At 51.5% G+C, this 13,670-nt stretch overlaps 1 protein-coding gene across 1 annotated transcript in view; it reads right to left on the reverse strand.

Moving 5' to 3' along the window:
• Positions 1–828: 828 nt before the first annotated feature.
• DIPK1C (divergent protein kinase domain 1C) overlaps positions 829–13,670 on the reverse strand; it is a 65,196-nt gene continuing 52,354 nt past the window's right edge. The window contains exons 3-5 of the mRNA XM_057504343.1: positions 9,275–9,949; positions 7,200–7,364; positions 829–4,225 (exon numbers count right to left, since the gene is read on the reverse strand). Of these exons, the coding sequence (XP_057360326.1) occupies positions 4,007–4,225; positions 7,200–7,364; positions 9,275–9,949 (1,059 nt within the window). The 3' untranslated portion in view covers positions 829–4,006. The remainder of the gene's footprint in view (positions 4,226–7,199; positions 7,365–9,274; positions 9,950–13,670) is intronic.

Raw genomic sequence — 13,670 nt, forward strand, 5'->3', positions numbered from 1 at the left:
CTCTGTCACAGTCAGATCAGCGATGCTGCTGGAGGGCATCAGCCCGCTGGACCCCAGCCTCCCGCTGGCTCCTTCTCCAGCTGCCATGGTCCCTCATCATCCTACCTCTCTCGTGACTCTTAAGGGCACAGATCCCAGGGTTTGGGCCCCACCCTCATAACCTCATGACCTCCCCAAGGCCCCACTTCCTACCCCCATCATATGGGGTTTAGGTTTCTGCAAACATGCCATCCTAACAGAGGCTCTCTACCAGCTTCCAGACCTGCGATGTGCCGGTTCCCCTGGATACGAGGCAGGATGTGACCCCCTTGGCTCAGGAGCAGTATTAGGACTGGCCTGTGTGACATGACCGCAGGAGCTAGGGACTGGGGACTGGGGACACAGCATCAGAACCTGGGACAAAGGTGAGAAGGAGCCTTTAGGGGCCCAGGATAAAGAGGTGGGCAAGGGAAGCAGGAGGGATTACGTCCTCCATGGAGGCCAGTCTTGGCATCACTGATAAATAAGAAGATTTAGAGCTCTCGAGGTGTGCCCACACACCATGCACTGTCCCATTAGTCCTCACAAATGTCCTTATCTAGACAAGGAATTACAGCCACCAATATGTGTACAGATGGGGAAGCTAAGGCACAGAGAAGTGAGGTGACTTGCCTGATGTCACAAAGCTGATCAGTGATCAATAGTGTCACTGTGATAGAGCTTCAGACTGTCTGATCTCAGAGGCCAAGCCTTGAACTGCTAGTCCAGGGGGGCCACTAGTCCAGAGGAACCACTAGTCCAGGGGGGCTGCTAGTCCAGGGGGGCCGCTAGTCCAGAGGGGCTGCTAGTCCAGGGGGGCTGGCAGCTTTTCAAGAGAAGAGAGGGGGCTGGACCCCGTGTGCCCCAAGGAAGAGGCAGAGAAGGGTGGGCATGTTTCTGAAGTTCAGAGGCATCTCCTAAAGACAGGAAGGAAACTCCCAGACTCCTGACATCTGTTGCCCCCCCAAGAACCTCAGAGTAGGCCGGCAGCACCCGCTCTGCTCTTGACATTTTCCTGTAGGATTTCTCATGAAGCTTCACCTCGGCAGTCATGTGACATCATAAACATACTCCACTGGAAAATGCATGGGTGAGGCCAACATCAGGTACCAAAGGCTTCAATACGGGTCTCAGCATCCAAAAGGTGGGACAGATCCCATATGTTATGAGCCAGGGTGGCATTTTTTTACCAACTGTCAGGTGCAAGCACAGTAAATAAACTGTAAATGGCCACTGGTTTCAGAATTTCCAGCCAGAGTTCTCCACTCGCAGCTACTAAAAAACAGCCTCTAAATCAAGTTTTAAAAATAGCTGCTCTTCCAATAATTTCACACCCTGGGCATTCATCCTGAGCAGACAGGTGCTGAGCAAGGGGCAGGACCCATGGGAGGCAAGCCAAGAGGCCTTCCTGGTGGTGGCACATACATGAACTGCTTGCTACTCACTTCCTGTGAGGAGGAGAACATTGAGAGGAGGGTCTGGCAGTGTTCGTAGCCGTGTGATGCTGCTGGGACGTCCAGTCAGGCACCGCCCAGGTGCTCAATGACACATGGCCCGAATGCTTCCAACTTCTGTGTAGTTAAGGTTTGTCAGCTGGAGTCCAGCAGGGCATAAAATCTGGAATTGCTTCATCAAAAGATATTTTTAACTAAAATTTATTAAGATAAATTGTGAAAATTAACTTCTGATGAGGGACTGGAGGTGAATAAAGCACTCTTTGTTTTAATTTGGATAAAACTTGAGAAGGACTAGCCTGTGCTTGGTGATCTCTCAGAGTGTTTTGTCTACTCTGCAAGTTATTAAAACAAAACATAGAAATCATTTAGGTAGAAGCATTCATCTCCAAGCAGGGTGGGTGCTCAATCAGATAAGCAAGGAACACCTCACTTGTCCCATTAACAAACAATACAACAGTGTTTGTTTATTGTATTATTTAAAAGTATTATTTTGTAAGGGTTTGAAATAAAAAAACAAAACAAAACCTGGACTTCATCACAGATAGTTTAAGAGACACTGCAGTAAATGCAATCTCCAGGCCGGATGAGAAAGGGGTGTGTGTGTGTGTGTGTGTGTGTGTGTCGGGGGTGTGTGTGTATGGGGTGGTCAAACAAGGGTGAGGAAGGGATAAAGCTGCTTCTTTGCAACAATAAAAGCACTATTGTTTTGGGTAATTACATATTGCACAGTCTCCAGGATAAACAAAAAAACATTTGTTTCCATTTTGGTGGAAATGAAAATGAACTTTTTTTCCGCCAGCCAGCTCTGCTGCCAGGCCAGTTAGCTCAGAGCCAGCGCTAATGAGGCTTTGTAATCCCTGGGTCAGCCCACAGGAGACCCATTTGCCCTCATGATGCAAAAGCCAACAGTTCTAAGGGCACAGACCACAAAACCTCTGTTGCTCCCTGCCTCTGCTTCTATCTCACACCCATCTTCAGGGAAACCTTTTGCTCATAAAGATGGTCCATGTGTTTGGGGAGCCTTGCACAACCGCAGAAAACAAGCTCATAGGGCACACAGCTCTGGAGAAACAGGAGCCTCCACTCAGTACACGGAAGCCAATTCTCTTCTTTCAGAATCTACTAGTCCAAGGCCTGCATCAATCTGTGGTTTTAATTAACTTGGCTGCAGAATGACTGACGCGGTGCTTTCTTCCTGCCAAAGAATGCAAATGCAGAGTGACTCATAAGTATGGGAGAGAAGACCCCGAGGGATTTCAGTCACTTGGAAAAATGCCGGAGGTGTTGGATGAGGGATTGGGAATAGCAGATAGCCATGCGCCTCCAAACAAACGTGTGTAGGAGCCGCAGAGTTCAGAAGCCCTGGGCCTTCGGTTATCTTCTTCCTCCCGCGTGATTCCTCGGTGGGCCTGGCGCTGACCCGGGGGCCGGGCTGGAGCAATGCATCCTAACGAGCATCAGCAGGAATTCCCCTTGATCTGATCAGAAGGGGTTTGAGTAAGGAAACGAGAAAGACCTTGGAATTTGTCAATTTGTGATTTTTTTTTAAACTTCAGATTAATTTATCTTTTCTGAGTTGTAAACTGCCAACAGATTTTCCTTATTCTCTCGCAGCGTCCTCCTCGGCCCACCAGTAAGGTGACCAGCCGAGGGTTTGCTGAGCACTGCCCGTCCCCTGGACGAGGTCTCTCCAGGCTGTGCCTGGGGGCCCGGGGTTTCGCCGCCTGTCCCTCCCGGGAGTGACCAGAATGCGTCTCCTCCGGCTTGAGCCTCCCACACCAGCGCTCCACCAGGAGCTCCACTGAAAGTGAGTCCACAAAGTGTGAGGCGGTGCCAGGGCTGCTCTGCATTCAACAGGCACACGGGTGCTGGCCTCCCTCCTGCCTGTGCCGTAGTCAGTGGTCGCGTGGGACCCACTCTCCTTCCAGGTCCCGAGGGGCCAGACCCCCTGGCACTGGGCGAACCTGTGTTGGGCGCTGAGGGCTCCCTGCAGTGGTAAGTGCTCCCGGACGCACGGACACCTCAAAACAGGAACCGTGAGAAGCTGCCCTTCACACGCTCTCCAGCCAAATTACATTTTCCGAAGTTGCAGCTCTTTCTCTCCATTGTCTTTAACTCGCTCTCCTCGGCTAGCTGGGTGAGCTGTCCCGGAGGACACGCTAGGGAGCCCAGCACACACACGCCACACGCTCACTTGCTCACGTAGGTGTGCACACACACCCCATACCTACAACTCACACACCTGTACAACATGCACGCTCACCCACACATGTGCACGCTCACACACTCACACACGGTCACAGGTGTCAAAGGAGAGACGGGCCTTTCCTGTGGTCAAGCAAGTGGGGCCTGGAGAGGAGCCGGAGGAGGGCGGCTAACGTGCCCTGAGACGGCTTGAAGCGATGTCACACTTCAGGCCGCAGTGGTGTCTTAGAGACAGTTCATTTGCATAGTGAAAATGTCTCTTTACAACGCGCAAGCATCTCAGCTGAAGGTCACCTCCCAGCAAGCATCTTGAAGGCCAGGTGTGACTACTTCTCCGCCTCCTGCAGTTCCCTCAGCGAGGCTTGGAGGAGGCGCTGAAGCTTCCAGAACACGGCAGGGGCTGGTCCCCGAGGGCTCCCAGCAGGGCCTCCTGGGTCCGCACATTCCTCTGCTGCCTCTTGGAGCTGCAGCTGCAGCTGGAAGGAAATGGCAGAGCTCTTGAGAGTTGAGGAAAACCAATGGCGGAAAATTTTGTCACAGATGACCTGAGAGGAAGGAAAGTGAGCGTCAGTTCAGGGCAGCACACCTCCCGTGCAAGCTTCCGGCAACTGGTCCTCACACAGACCTTTGCTGTTCTCCCACATCCCCCGTTCCTTCAGGGAGGGTACCTCAGAGATGGAGCCTAAAAAGTGCTGCCCTCCCAGAGCTTAATCTACTCGGTTCCATGAACAAACTGTGCCAAAGAGGAGCACACCACCTCCGTGTGAAGTAGAAAATTCCATTTCCAGGCTCAGAGCAGAGGAAGTCCTGGGTGGCACCTCGGAAAGGACTGAATACATTTCTGAAGAGAAAAGGGAGACTGTGCCACAGGCAGGAACTGCTGCATAAGGAGCGGCTCCTGGGCAGATCTGAGGGCAGCCGGCCTCGCTTGGTCACCCCATCCACAAGCTGGTCACAGTAACAGGGTTGTCCCGAGGGCCCCAAGACGTGTTGGTGAGAAGTCAGATGCTTCGGGGGGGAAGGATCTTGTAAGGGGCCTTCAAAATGCTTTATTTCAGGAGCAGGAGAAGCCCCCACCTCACAGCCTTTCATTCTAACAGGGTAGGGGATTCACTGATGCTGAAGCTCTTCAAATTCTCAATTTAAACATGCTGTTATTTTACTGCTTTCATGGTTTCCTGCCTGTTGGGAGAGCCTCATAATTAATAGTGCTTTATTTTTCTATATCACACAATATTGGGCTCATTTAACACATGCCCCCACTTCACAGAGGACAGGTGACTTAACTCTCCTCTTCCCATCCCCTGCAGGGATGAGGACTCTTTTTAAAAACAAGTCATCTTATTCCTTCTTTGAATTGGTACTACATTTTCATGCACAAAATTTAAAATGTTCCAAAAGTCAGACTATGATCTTAGTCTCCATCCCACTCCTGACAGCCAGACACTCAGCTCAGCTCCGAGCGGCAACCACTTCCTTGGATTCTGGAGGGAGCTATGCATACAGCCTGTACATGCATTTCCTTCTCTTTAAATTCCTTGTTCCTGTTACAGCCTCCGAGCTTTGTTCATACTTTGAAAGGCCTTCCTTACTCTAGGGTAATATTTGAAATTTTTCCAGTTTTTTTCTGGTACACTTAGAACTTCATTTCTTACTTGTCAGTATTGAACCATCGGGAATGCAGTTTGATGTAAGGTGTGAAATAGGAGTTAACTTGCTCATTTGTTGTGTCCAGCTACCCATTCGCTGGCGCCATGCACTACGTAACACGGCTTCTCCCGCACTGGCCTGAAGGCTGCCTGTGTCACCTGCAACTCTGTGAGGTTATTAGGCCCCAGTGTGATTAGGTCTATTTCTGAAATTTTAGAAAACTCAATTCTTTCCATCTCTCCATTTATGCAGGGCAGGGATTTTTTTTTTTTAAGTAAAATTTTAAGGTAGAACAGTAATCCAGAACCACCATAGAAAATTTATGAAGTGGAGAAAAGATGAAAATAAAAGGTATCTGAAATCTTGCTATCCACAGATAATTGCTTTTGACGTTTTGGTGTCTATCTTTCCAATCACATACTATTTAATAAAAACAGGATCCTATGGTAAATACTGATTTATAGCCTGCATTTCTCCACTTTATGAGTGGTTTATATTTTCTCATATCCTTAATGTATAATTTAATTTCTAGGATTCTATTCAAAGGCAATAATCAGGTATGTGTGCAAATCAAACTGCTCAGAGTGTGAATACTTCTAACAACCACATACCCTCCAAAGAGATGTAGAAATTTACAGTCACATTAACAATACAGATGTGTATCTATTTTCCTGACGCTTTTCCTATTAATAAATAGCATTTTAAAACAATTCCCAATGGTCAAAAATGAAAAATTATTACCATTGAGCTTTAATTTGCACGTCTTTGATTAAGATTAGATAATGTTCCAAGTTCTATGGCCCTGTGGATTTCATCCCTTGGGTAGTTGTTACATGTTTCTCTTGCCAGTTCTGCATGTATGTTCCTCTTGCCTCTCAAATGGGTCTGTAAGAGCCCTTGACCTGTTAAAGCTGGTAACCTTAGGCTCTCACTGTGCTGCGAAGGGCAGGTGTTAGTGCTTCCACTTGTGGGGTGAGACCACCAGATTGGCACCATAGCTGCCCCAGTCGCTGAGATCTGTGCTCCCTTACGGCATGAACCAGCACCAGGCTGTGGGCTGCTCTAAGTCCTTATCACGAGGTCCACATCGGGGTCACACTGGCCTTTCAGATTGTAGGATTGACTGTAGGGAGGAGTGGCCTACTGTGGAGGTGAGGAGAATGAAAGGGCAGGAATTGCCTGTAACGAGGCTGTGGTGGGGGGGAGCCCAGCTTCTCTGCCGTGACCTCTTTGGGCTGTACTCAACACCTGTGGGCCCAGGGTCATCCACACCAGCCTGAGAGCTTCGAGATTCTGCCTGATGAGAGATGTTTCCCACTGACAGGGTATCAGCCCTGCATTGGGGGTCCCCGGAAGTCTAGACCCAACTCAACGCCTGGGGCCAGAATCAATTCCTGCATGTTGCTGATCTTTCTCCCTCTGTACCCTCTGGCCGGCCCTAACCCCTCGCCTGTCTGGGCCAGTTTTTCAGGACTCATCTGTGCTCTTTTCAGCTTGTTTTTGATGGATCAGCCTTTGGGCACTTGTGTGTGTGTGTGTGTGTGTGTGTGTGTGTGTGTGTGTGTGTGTGTGCGTGTGATTTTGTAGATGCAGAAACTAGACCTAGAGAAAACAGCCATCCAAGTCCCTGTGGCTGGGGCAGCTTACCGAGAGCCCCGCCCATTAGACCCCACAGGGTCACTGCACCAGCAGCCCCATGGGGTCGACAGCAAAGAACAAATGATCACCCCGTGTCCCACCGTCCCTGCCCTTATTGAACACACTGAGCCCAGGTGGCATGGAAAAGGTGACCTTCGGCCGCACTGACGGGAGGCTCCGCAGTGGCCGCAGAGGCAGCCCGGGAGCGAGGGCACCCCAACCCCGGCTCACCTGCAGGTTGCTGTTGACTCGTTGTGCTCCACACTTGTTGACTCGCAAATCACACTTGGAAAAACAGTCAAAGAAATTGCAGTCTTCGTCGCCTGTGCAGTTCTGCTCAAGAATTTCCCTCATTTTAGGTTCAAAAAAGGCCATGTCCACATCAATAGCCACCACCTGTAACCAAAAGAGCACACAGCTATCAAAGGACCCACAGGGCTCAGCACAGGGGCGCAGGGGCCGGCACATGGCGGGGACCACAGAGCTCTGCCAGCCGGAGGAGCATGGGAGCTGGGGAGCCGCTTGCTTCATTTACGCAAGGAGCTGGCCCAGCTTATATTGCAAGGTGTTAGTGCAAGCAGCACCTTTGCTGTCAGTAGTGAAGGCCTGGGATTCAGAACTAGTGCTATTAAGTACGGCTTTTCAACTTTACACATTTTCTCAACTTTAAAAGTAGAATTGCTGAAATGTCTTAAAAGTGAATCAATTCTCCCTTCATTGCTTCCTCACTTTGGTCTCTGGCCTTCAAGGGTCAGGGTTATAAAAGCTGTGAGATACCAGTGATCTACTGCATGAACACAGGCAATAAAAGGAAACTCCACAGGTGCAGGGGTGAGGGTGGGATGGTGTAAATGAGGTGGGCAGGACCTAAGTTGTCTCTGGCGATCTGCTACCTGATCAACTGATTTCCAATTAACAGGTTGGATGGAAGTGTAGGGGGAAAGAGCAGCATCAAAGTTCTCGAATTAGGATTGATACCCAAGGACCCTGATCCAATGGTGTCCAATACAGAACTCCACTGTCAGCAGGAGAAGGTGGTGACCCCCTGGAATTCCAGATTTATCTTCCTGGCTTCAAACCAAATAAACTTCAAAACCAGAAAAAGAATATCTACAGTGTGTGGATTTTCCTGCACCACCTGAATTTTAATAAAAGAGAGAGATGTGCTCGAACTTGATAAGACCTGGAGTCTGCCCAAATCAAGCAGTTTATAGCTTCAAGGCATTAAAGTGCTATTAGAAGAGTCTCTGGATTTGACGGGGTCTGTGGCATTTCACAAGCCTTCACAGGTCAGCGTCGAAATCCCAGCCCTTCCTTCTGCCTTTGGTAGCATCTCAGGAAGGCTCCTAGGTCGGTGTTCACTTCCTCCTCCATTCTAGACACTACTGGGAGGCACACTACACTCCCCAGGTTTGGTTTTGGCTTTTTTTTATTCAGGATTGATGTGGGAAGGCAGCAAAATTTCTTGGGGATTATCCAGTAAAACAGAGGAGGGAAAATAATTTATTTCAAAATGTGTGGAGAATGAGGAAAATAAAGAACTGGGTACTTTCCTCTATTTAAGAGCTTTGCCTAATTGCCAGTTCAGGCACAGCAAAGAGAAATGATCATTTTAATCAAATTTTCCCTTCTCATTACTTAGCCAAAAGAAATAGCTCATTTCATTATTTATACTGGTTAATACACTAAGAATGTATTAGGCCACACTAATGAGTCCACTGTCTTTATAATTTATTACTGGGACTCCAAGACCCTCCTCTTCTTTCTGTGGTTTCTGGCAATCTCCCCAGCCTCCCCTGTTCCCTAGATGGATTTCAGCTCCTTGTAACTTCTGTCTCCCATTTCTGACTGTTCCCTTCTCATCTCCCGGGGAGATGAGATTTATTTTTTAATTTTTAGCGTGTGGTGTAGAATGGATTGCAGCGATTGTAAGCATGACTCTGTGCACCTAAAATATGAACAGTGACAAAACAAACAGGAAAACCTGAACAGGGTTTCTTACATAGTATCAGGAGAGTAATAAAACTCCTCCTGCTTGAAAAGTATCTGACTCACCCCTTCAAACTTCGACCCGGCATCAGACTAGAAAGGGTGGGTGAGAATTCCCTCATTCTCCCCTGAAAAGTGCGGCTCTGGAGCAGGAAACAGCACCTGTTCGTAGGGAGCGCGTGCCGGCACCGGCGTAGAACACTAAGGAGTGCGTCCAGGTGTTCGCTCGCAGCCGCTGGGTAAATTCTCCCCGCCTGCCAGGGGGGCCTGGAGAGAGCGGACGACTGGAAGTCGCCCCGTCCCGCCCCGCAGCTCACCGTGAGGTCACTCCTGATGGCGAAGTTCTCGGGCTTGACGTCACAGAGGTGCAGGCGGTGGGAGAAGTCGTGGTCGAAGTGGCGCACCATGTCCAGGAAGCTGAGCGCCATGCCGCTGACGGCCCTGGCCTGGCCCCGGGGGGCGCCGGCGGCCCGGCCAATGGGGAAGAGGGCCCCGAGCCGCGGGCTGCCGGCCGCCAGGAGCTCCACGGCGTAGAAGTGGCCGCAGGAGCCCAGCACGGGCGGGGCGTGCGGGCTGAGGCCCTGCAGCACGCTGAGGAGCGCGAACTCCTCCTGCCGCAGCAGCGCCCACAGGCTGGCCAGCCGCCCGCGCCGGCCGGGGCCCCGCCGCCCCAGCCCCAGCGGCCCCAGGCTGCGGCTGGACAGCTCCAGGCCCAGCGTGCTCTTGACCTCGCCGGCCACCAGCAGCAGGAGGTCCGCCTCCGAGAGGGCCTGGCCCGCCTCCTCCAGGCCGTCCTCCAGCAAGCCGAGCGGCTGGAAACTGGAGAAGGCCTCCGCCTTGGACTTGAGGATGACAGGCCGGCCGCGCCAGTCGGCTTGCAGCACCTTCTTGCCCGGCTCGTAGTACAGACAGCGCCGGTACAGCAGCTTCCCCGCCACGCACAGGTCCTCGCACAGGTCCCCCTCCAGCTCGCCGCCGCGGTAGCCCCGGCACTGGAAGGAACAGGCAGCGTCGGGCGCGGGAGCGGGCGGCAGCGCTGGCCCTGCAGCCGGGGTGCGGCTAGCCAGCTGCCGAGGGAGACCTCACAGACGTGAGCCACACGTAGTTGGGGCAGTGAGCGATCACGAGACCGTGCTTAAAGGGCAAGCCGTATTTACGACACTGTGCCCGGCGCGGGGCACAGGCTCCAGCCTCAGGTCACTGGAGGTGCCAGCGAAGGCTGGGCCCGGTTGGTAGTTCTCAGCTCTGACCACACACTGGGCCACCCGGCCAGCTTTTAACGCCACCGCCCAAGAGTGGCCAGGTCAGACCTGGGGGGACGAGGGCCAGGGAGCCCCCGCTGGTGCCAGGCTCCGCCACAGCCACGACCCTCCCCGCGGGCACACACCCTGAGCCTGCTGTTCCACGTGAGGGGCGTGGCCTGCAAGGCCAGCAGGCTCTGCAAGGATTATGCGGTTTCAGAGGAGAACCCTATGCAGGAAACAGGAGTCAAAACAGGCCTCGTGGCTGGCGGTCCAGAACTGGGGGGACAGCAGGCGCCAGGGACACTTTCAGAGCGTCGGCGCCACGTGGGTGAGCTCTGGAGGCCCGGGAGGACTCGGTTCCCAGCAGTGCTGAGGAGGACTGTCCAGAAGCCCCCGGGTTGGGTGGGTCTCCTAAAGCTCAGGGGCTCCTGGGGTGGGTCCCACTGGGTCCCACCCGAAGGGCTCTGGTGACCCCTCGTGCTGTATGAACATCCCTGAGCAGAGGCGGCCCAGCCAGGCTCTGGCCCTCGGTCAGAATGGGAGGATTATTACTTCGTTCTTTTGTGTCTCTTTCAGGAAACTGAAACCTCTAGACCCACGTTCATCTGGGCTGAGCATATTGTCCAACCACCTGCTCTCGCCTGACGCACCTCCTCCTACCTGGGCAAACACAGGCCTCCCTGCCAGCACGTCTGCAGCCCATGAAACAAGGGGTCGCCCCAGTTCTCACAAGGCAGTAAGACAAGTGCAAAACACAGGTCTGTCTTCTTCACTCCACCTGTTTATTATAAATGATCAGCTGGAGCCAATGGGCAGTGTGGTGCAGAGCATACGGGATTGGACCAGGAGCCGGAAAGCCTGGATTCTGGCACTGGCTATGCAGCAACATCCTCACAGGCCTCCGGACCCAGCAGAGCCTCAGACTTCTCCTGTGTCACCCTGTCTGCCTCCTTTGCATGGTTTTCAGACAGGCTGGGTGAGAAAAGTGTGTGTGGTGGGGTTTCGGGGGGCAGGCATTAAATGTATCCAAGTGCAGGCATCACGACGGCCCTTGAGCAGTGGCCAGGTATGGAGTTATGTGCTCCTCAGAGACCCTCTGTTGCTCGTGCAGATCAGCTTTATTAACCCCAAGTAGATTATAAGCAGCTCAGAGTCAGAAAACATACTTCCAATGCCTGGATATATGGACAATTCCAAAATCCAAAGCACTGAAAACTACCAGTTTTTCATGAATCATTTGGCCTCATGTGGTATCAAAACCCAACTGAAAAGATGTAAGGCTATTTATAGTCTGAATATATTTGACTTGGTGTGAATCTGCATATATTTTGCTTCAGGATTATTAATTTGTTTGATTATGCTGCTGCCTCATATGTAAAATAGAAGGTATATGCTCATATTATCTGTCCAAAAAAGCTTAAATTCGAAAATATGCCTGGCTCCAAAATGTTGGATAAAGGATTGTGTACCTATATAAATACTGTAGGCTAATTGTTCAAAGCAGGTATTGCCAAAATGCTCACTAAAAGAAATACTCCCAGTGCTTAAAACAAGTATGAGGATTTTCAGGGCCATTTCAGGCAATAATTGGACAATAGCCTGAAAGACCCAAGTCAAGCCATCCAATCCTGCCTTCAGGCTTCCTGGGAAGGCTCTCCTGCCATTTCTCAGTGTGTCATGCTGGGTGGGGGGAGCTTCGCGACTGCCGAACACAAAGATGCCAGCGATGGAGACCTGTCGGTAGCCAAGGACCCGATCCTGGCGCTTGGGAATGCCGGCCCCTGTGCGGGGCTGGCTTTGTGTCTTGGGAAAGCAAACGCCCATGATGAAGCTGGGTCAGTGAGCACCCACATGACTGTTTCAACACACTTGATGCTGTGTTCATCTTGCAGTTTAACTTCAACAATGTTGACAAAATGCCGTCTTTTTACTTGTAATCCTGCTACCTCTTTCCAAAACTTGGGGTCATGAAATGAGCATCAAGATCATCAGAACCCCTTGGGTCACTCGCTCGTTGCTTAGAATTGCGTCCATGTCGCCCCTTGCAAGAAGAGAGTCCCTGCCCGAAGCTCCTCTGAGACCTTGCAGGATAGTCTTGGAGGGAACGTGAGGGTGAAAGTCTTGAATGTTGAGACAACCAGGAGTAAGAAGATTTGAATGACAGAAATAGCATGGGGTGTTTGTTTTATTTTACTTGTTGCAGTTTTTTTCTACTTTATCTGGTAATTACAGTTTTACATCTCTTTAATGAGCCTGATAAGAAAATGCAAGATTCTTTCTAGATTTCCCTATAAAGCCCCAAACCCCTTGAAGTATGACATCCAAAATGGTTTGATTCAATTCCATAAACATTCTTAGAATGTTATCGCATTTATGATTTAATCAGAGGTACTTTTGTGTGGAGTACAGAACAGAATTGAAAAGACAAGCAGGTGATAGAACCGGTCTGGTAGGAGGAGGTGGATCCTGAGCCCAGAGCTTCAGATCCTGTGGTGATGAGCAGAGAAAGGGAGCCGGAGGTGGGGGCAAGAGGAGAAGTGTGGGGCAGGTCAGGGGCATGCGCCCCGCTGTCTGCCGCATGGTGCGCATGGGCACCAGGGGCCAGGACTCTCCTCGGCTGGAAGGGCAGCTGAAATTGCCTCTGGCTGGGACACACCTGTGGGCCAGGAGCCCGCTCCACTGGCCGCATTCACATCAACGATGTCACTTTCTGAACTTAGCCCAGCTGTACAGGAGCTGAGCGGTGACCCTACTACAGGTACCAGGCTCAGGAGTTTTCAGAACAGAGGAGGCTGCCCTCAAAACTCATAAACGACTGCAGAGCATAACAAATTCAAGAAAGGAACCCAGCAGGCTTGGCTTTGGGGCGGACAGGGTTTGCCTCTGGGCCCTGCCCTCACTAGCTGTGTGGCTTGTTTCCAGGTAGGTAACAAGGGAGAGGATACTGTGTACCTGGAGACCTGTGAAGGTCAACCAAGGTCACAGGTACAGAGGACCTAGAACTGGTAAATGCTAGTTCCCTCCCACCTTTTCCAATCCTCATCAGTAGACGGCAGAGGCCTCGGAAGCTTCTTCCTGGAGCAATGCAATTGAGCTCAATTTTGAAAGATAAGTTGCAAGTTTGCCTAGCAGGCAAGGAGGGAGAGGGCAGCTCCATGCAGGGAATGACAGGTGCAGAGGCCGAGAGTCGCAAAGCAGGGTGGTGTGAACCCAGACCCGGTTCAGGGGAAGGAGAGCAAAACAGGAGCAAAGGCCCTGTGTGTGCCAGGCTGGGGTATCCTGTCAGAAATGCCCTTCCCTGTGTCTGCACTTGACAGAAGTGCTTCCTACCCTGCAAGGGGCAGATCAGCCTTCCCCGGGACACAGCCCCACCGGCCAGGGGGAATGCCTGTCTCTGTCCTCTGTCCCCAGCCCTCCCTGAACCATCCTTATGAATCCCTTGTGCCAGACCCTTGCCTGCTGGCTCCCC

This window comes from Manis pentadactyla, chromosome 6 (genome assembly GCF_030020395.1).
Source record: "Manis pentadactyla isolate mManPen7 chromosome 6, mManPen7.hap1, whole genome shotgun sequence".
Classification (NCBI taxonomy): domain Eukaryota; kingdom Metazoa; phylum Chordata; class Mammalia; order Pholidota; family Manidae; genus Manis; species Manis pentadactyla.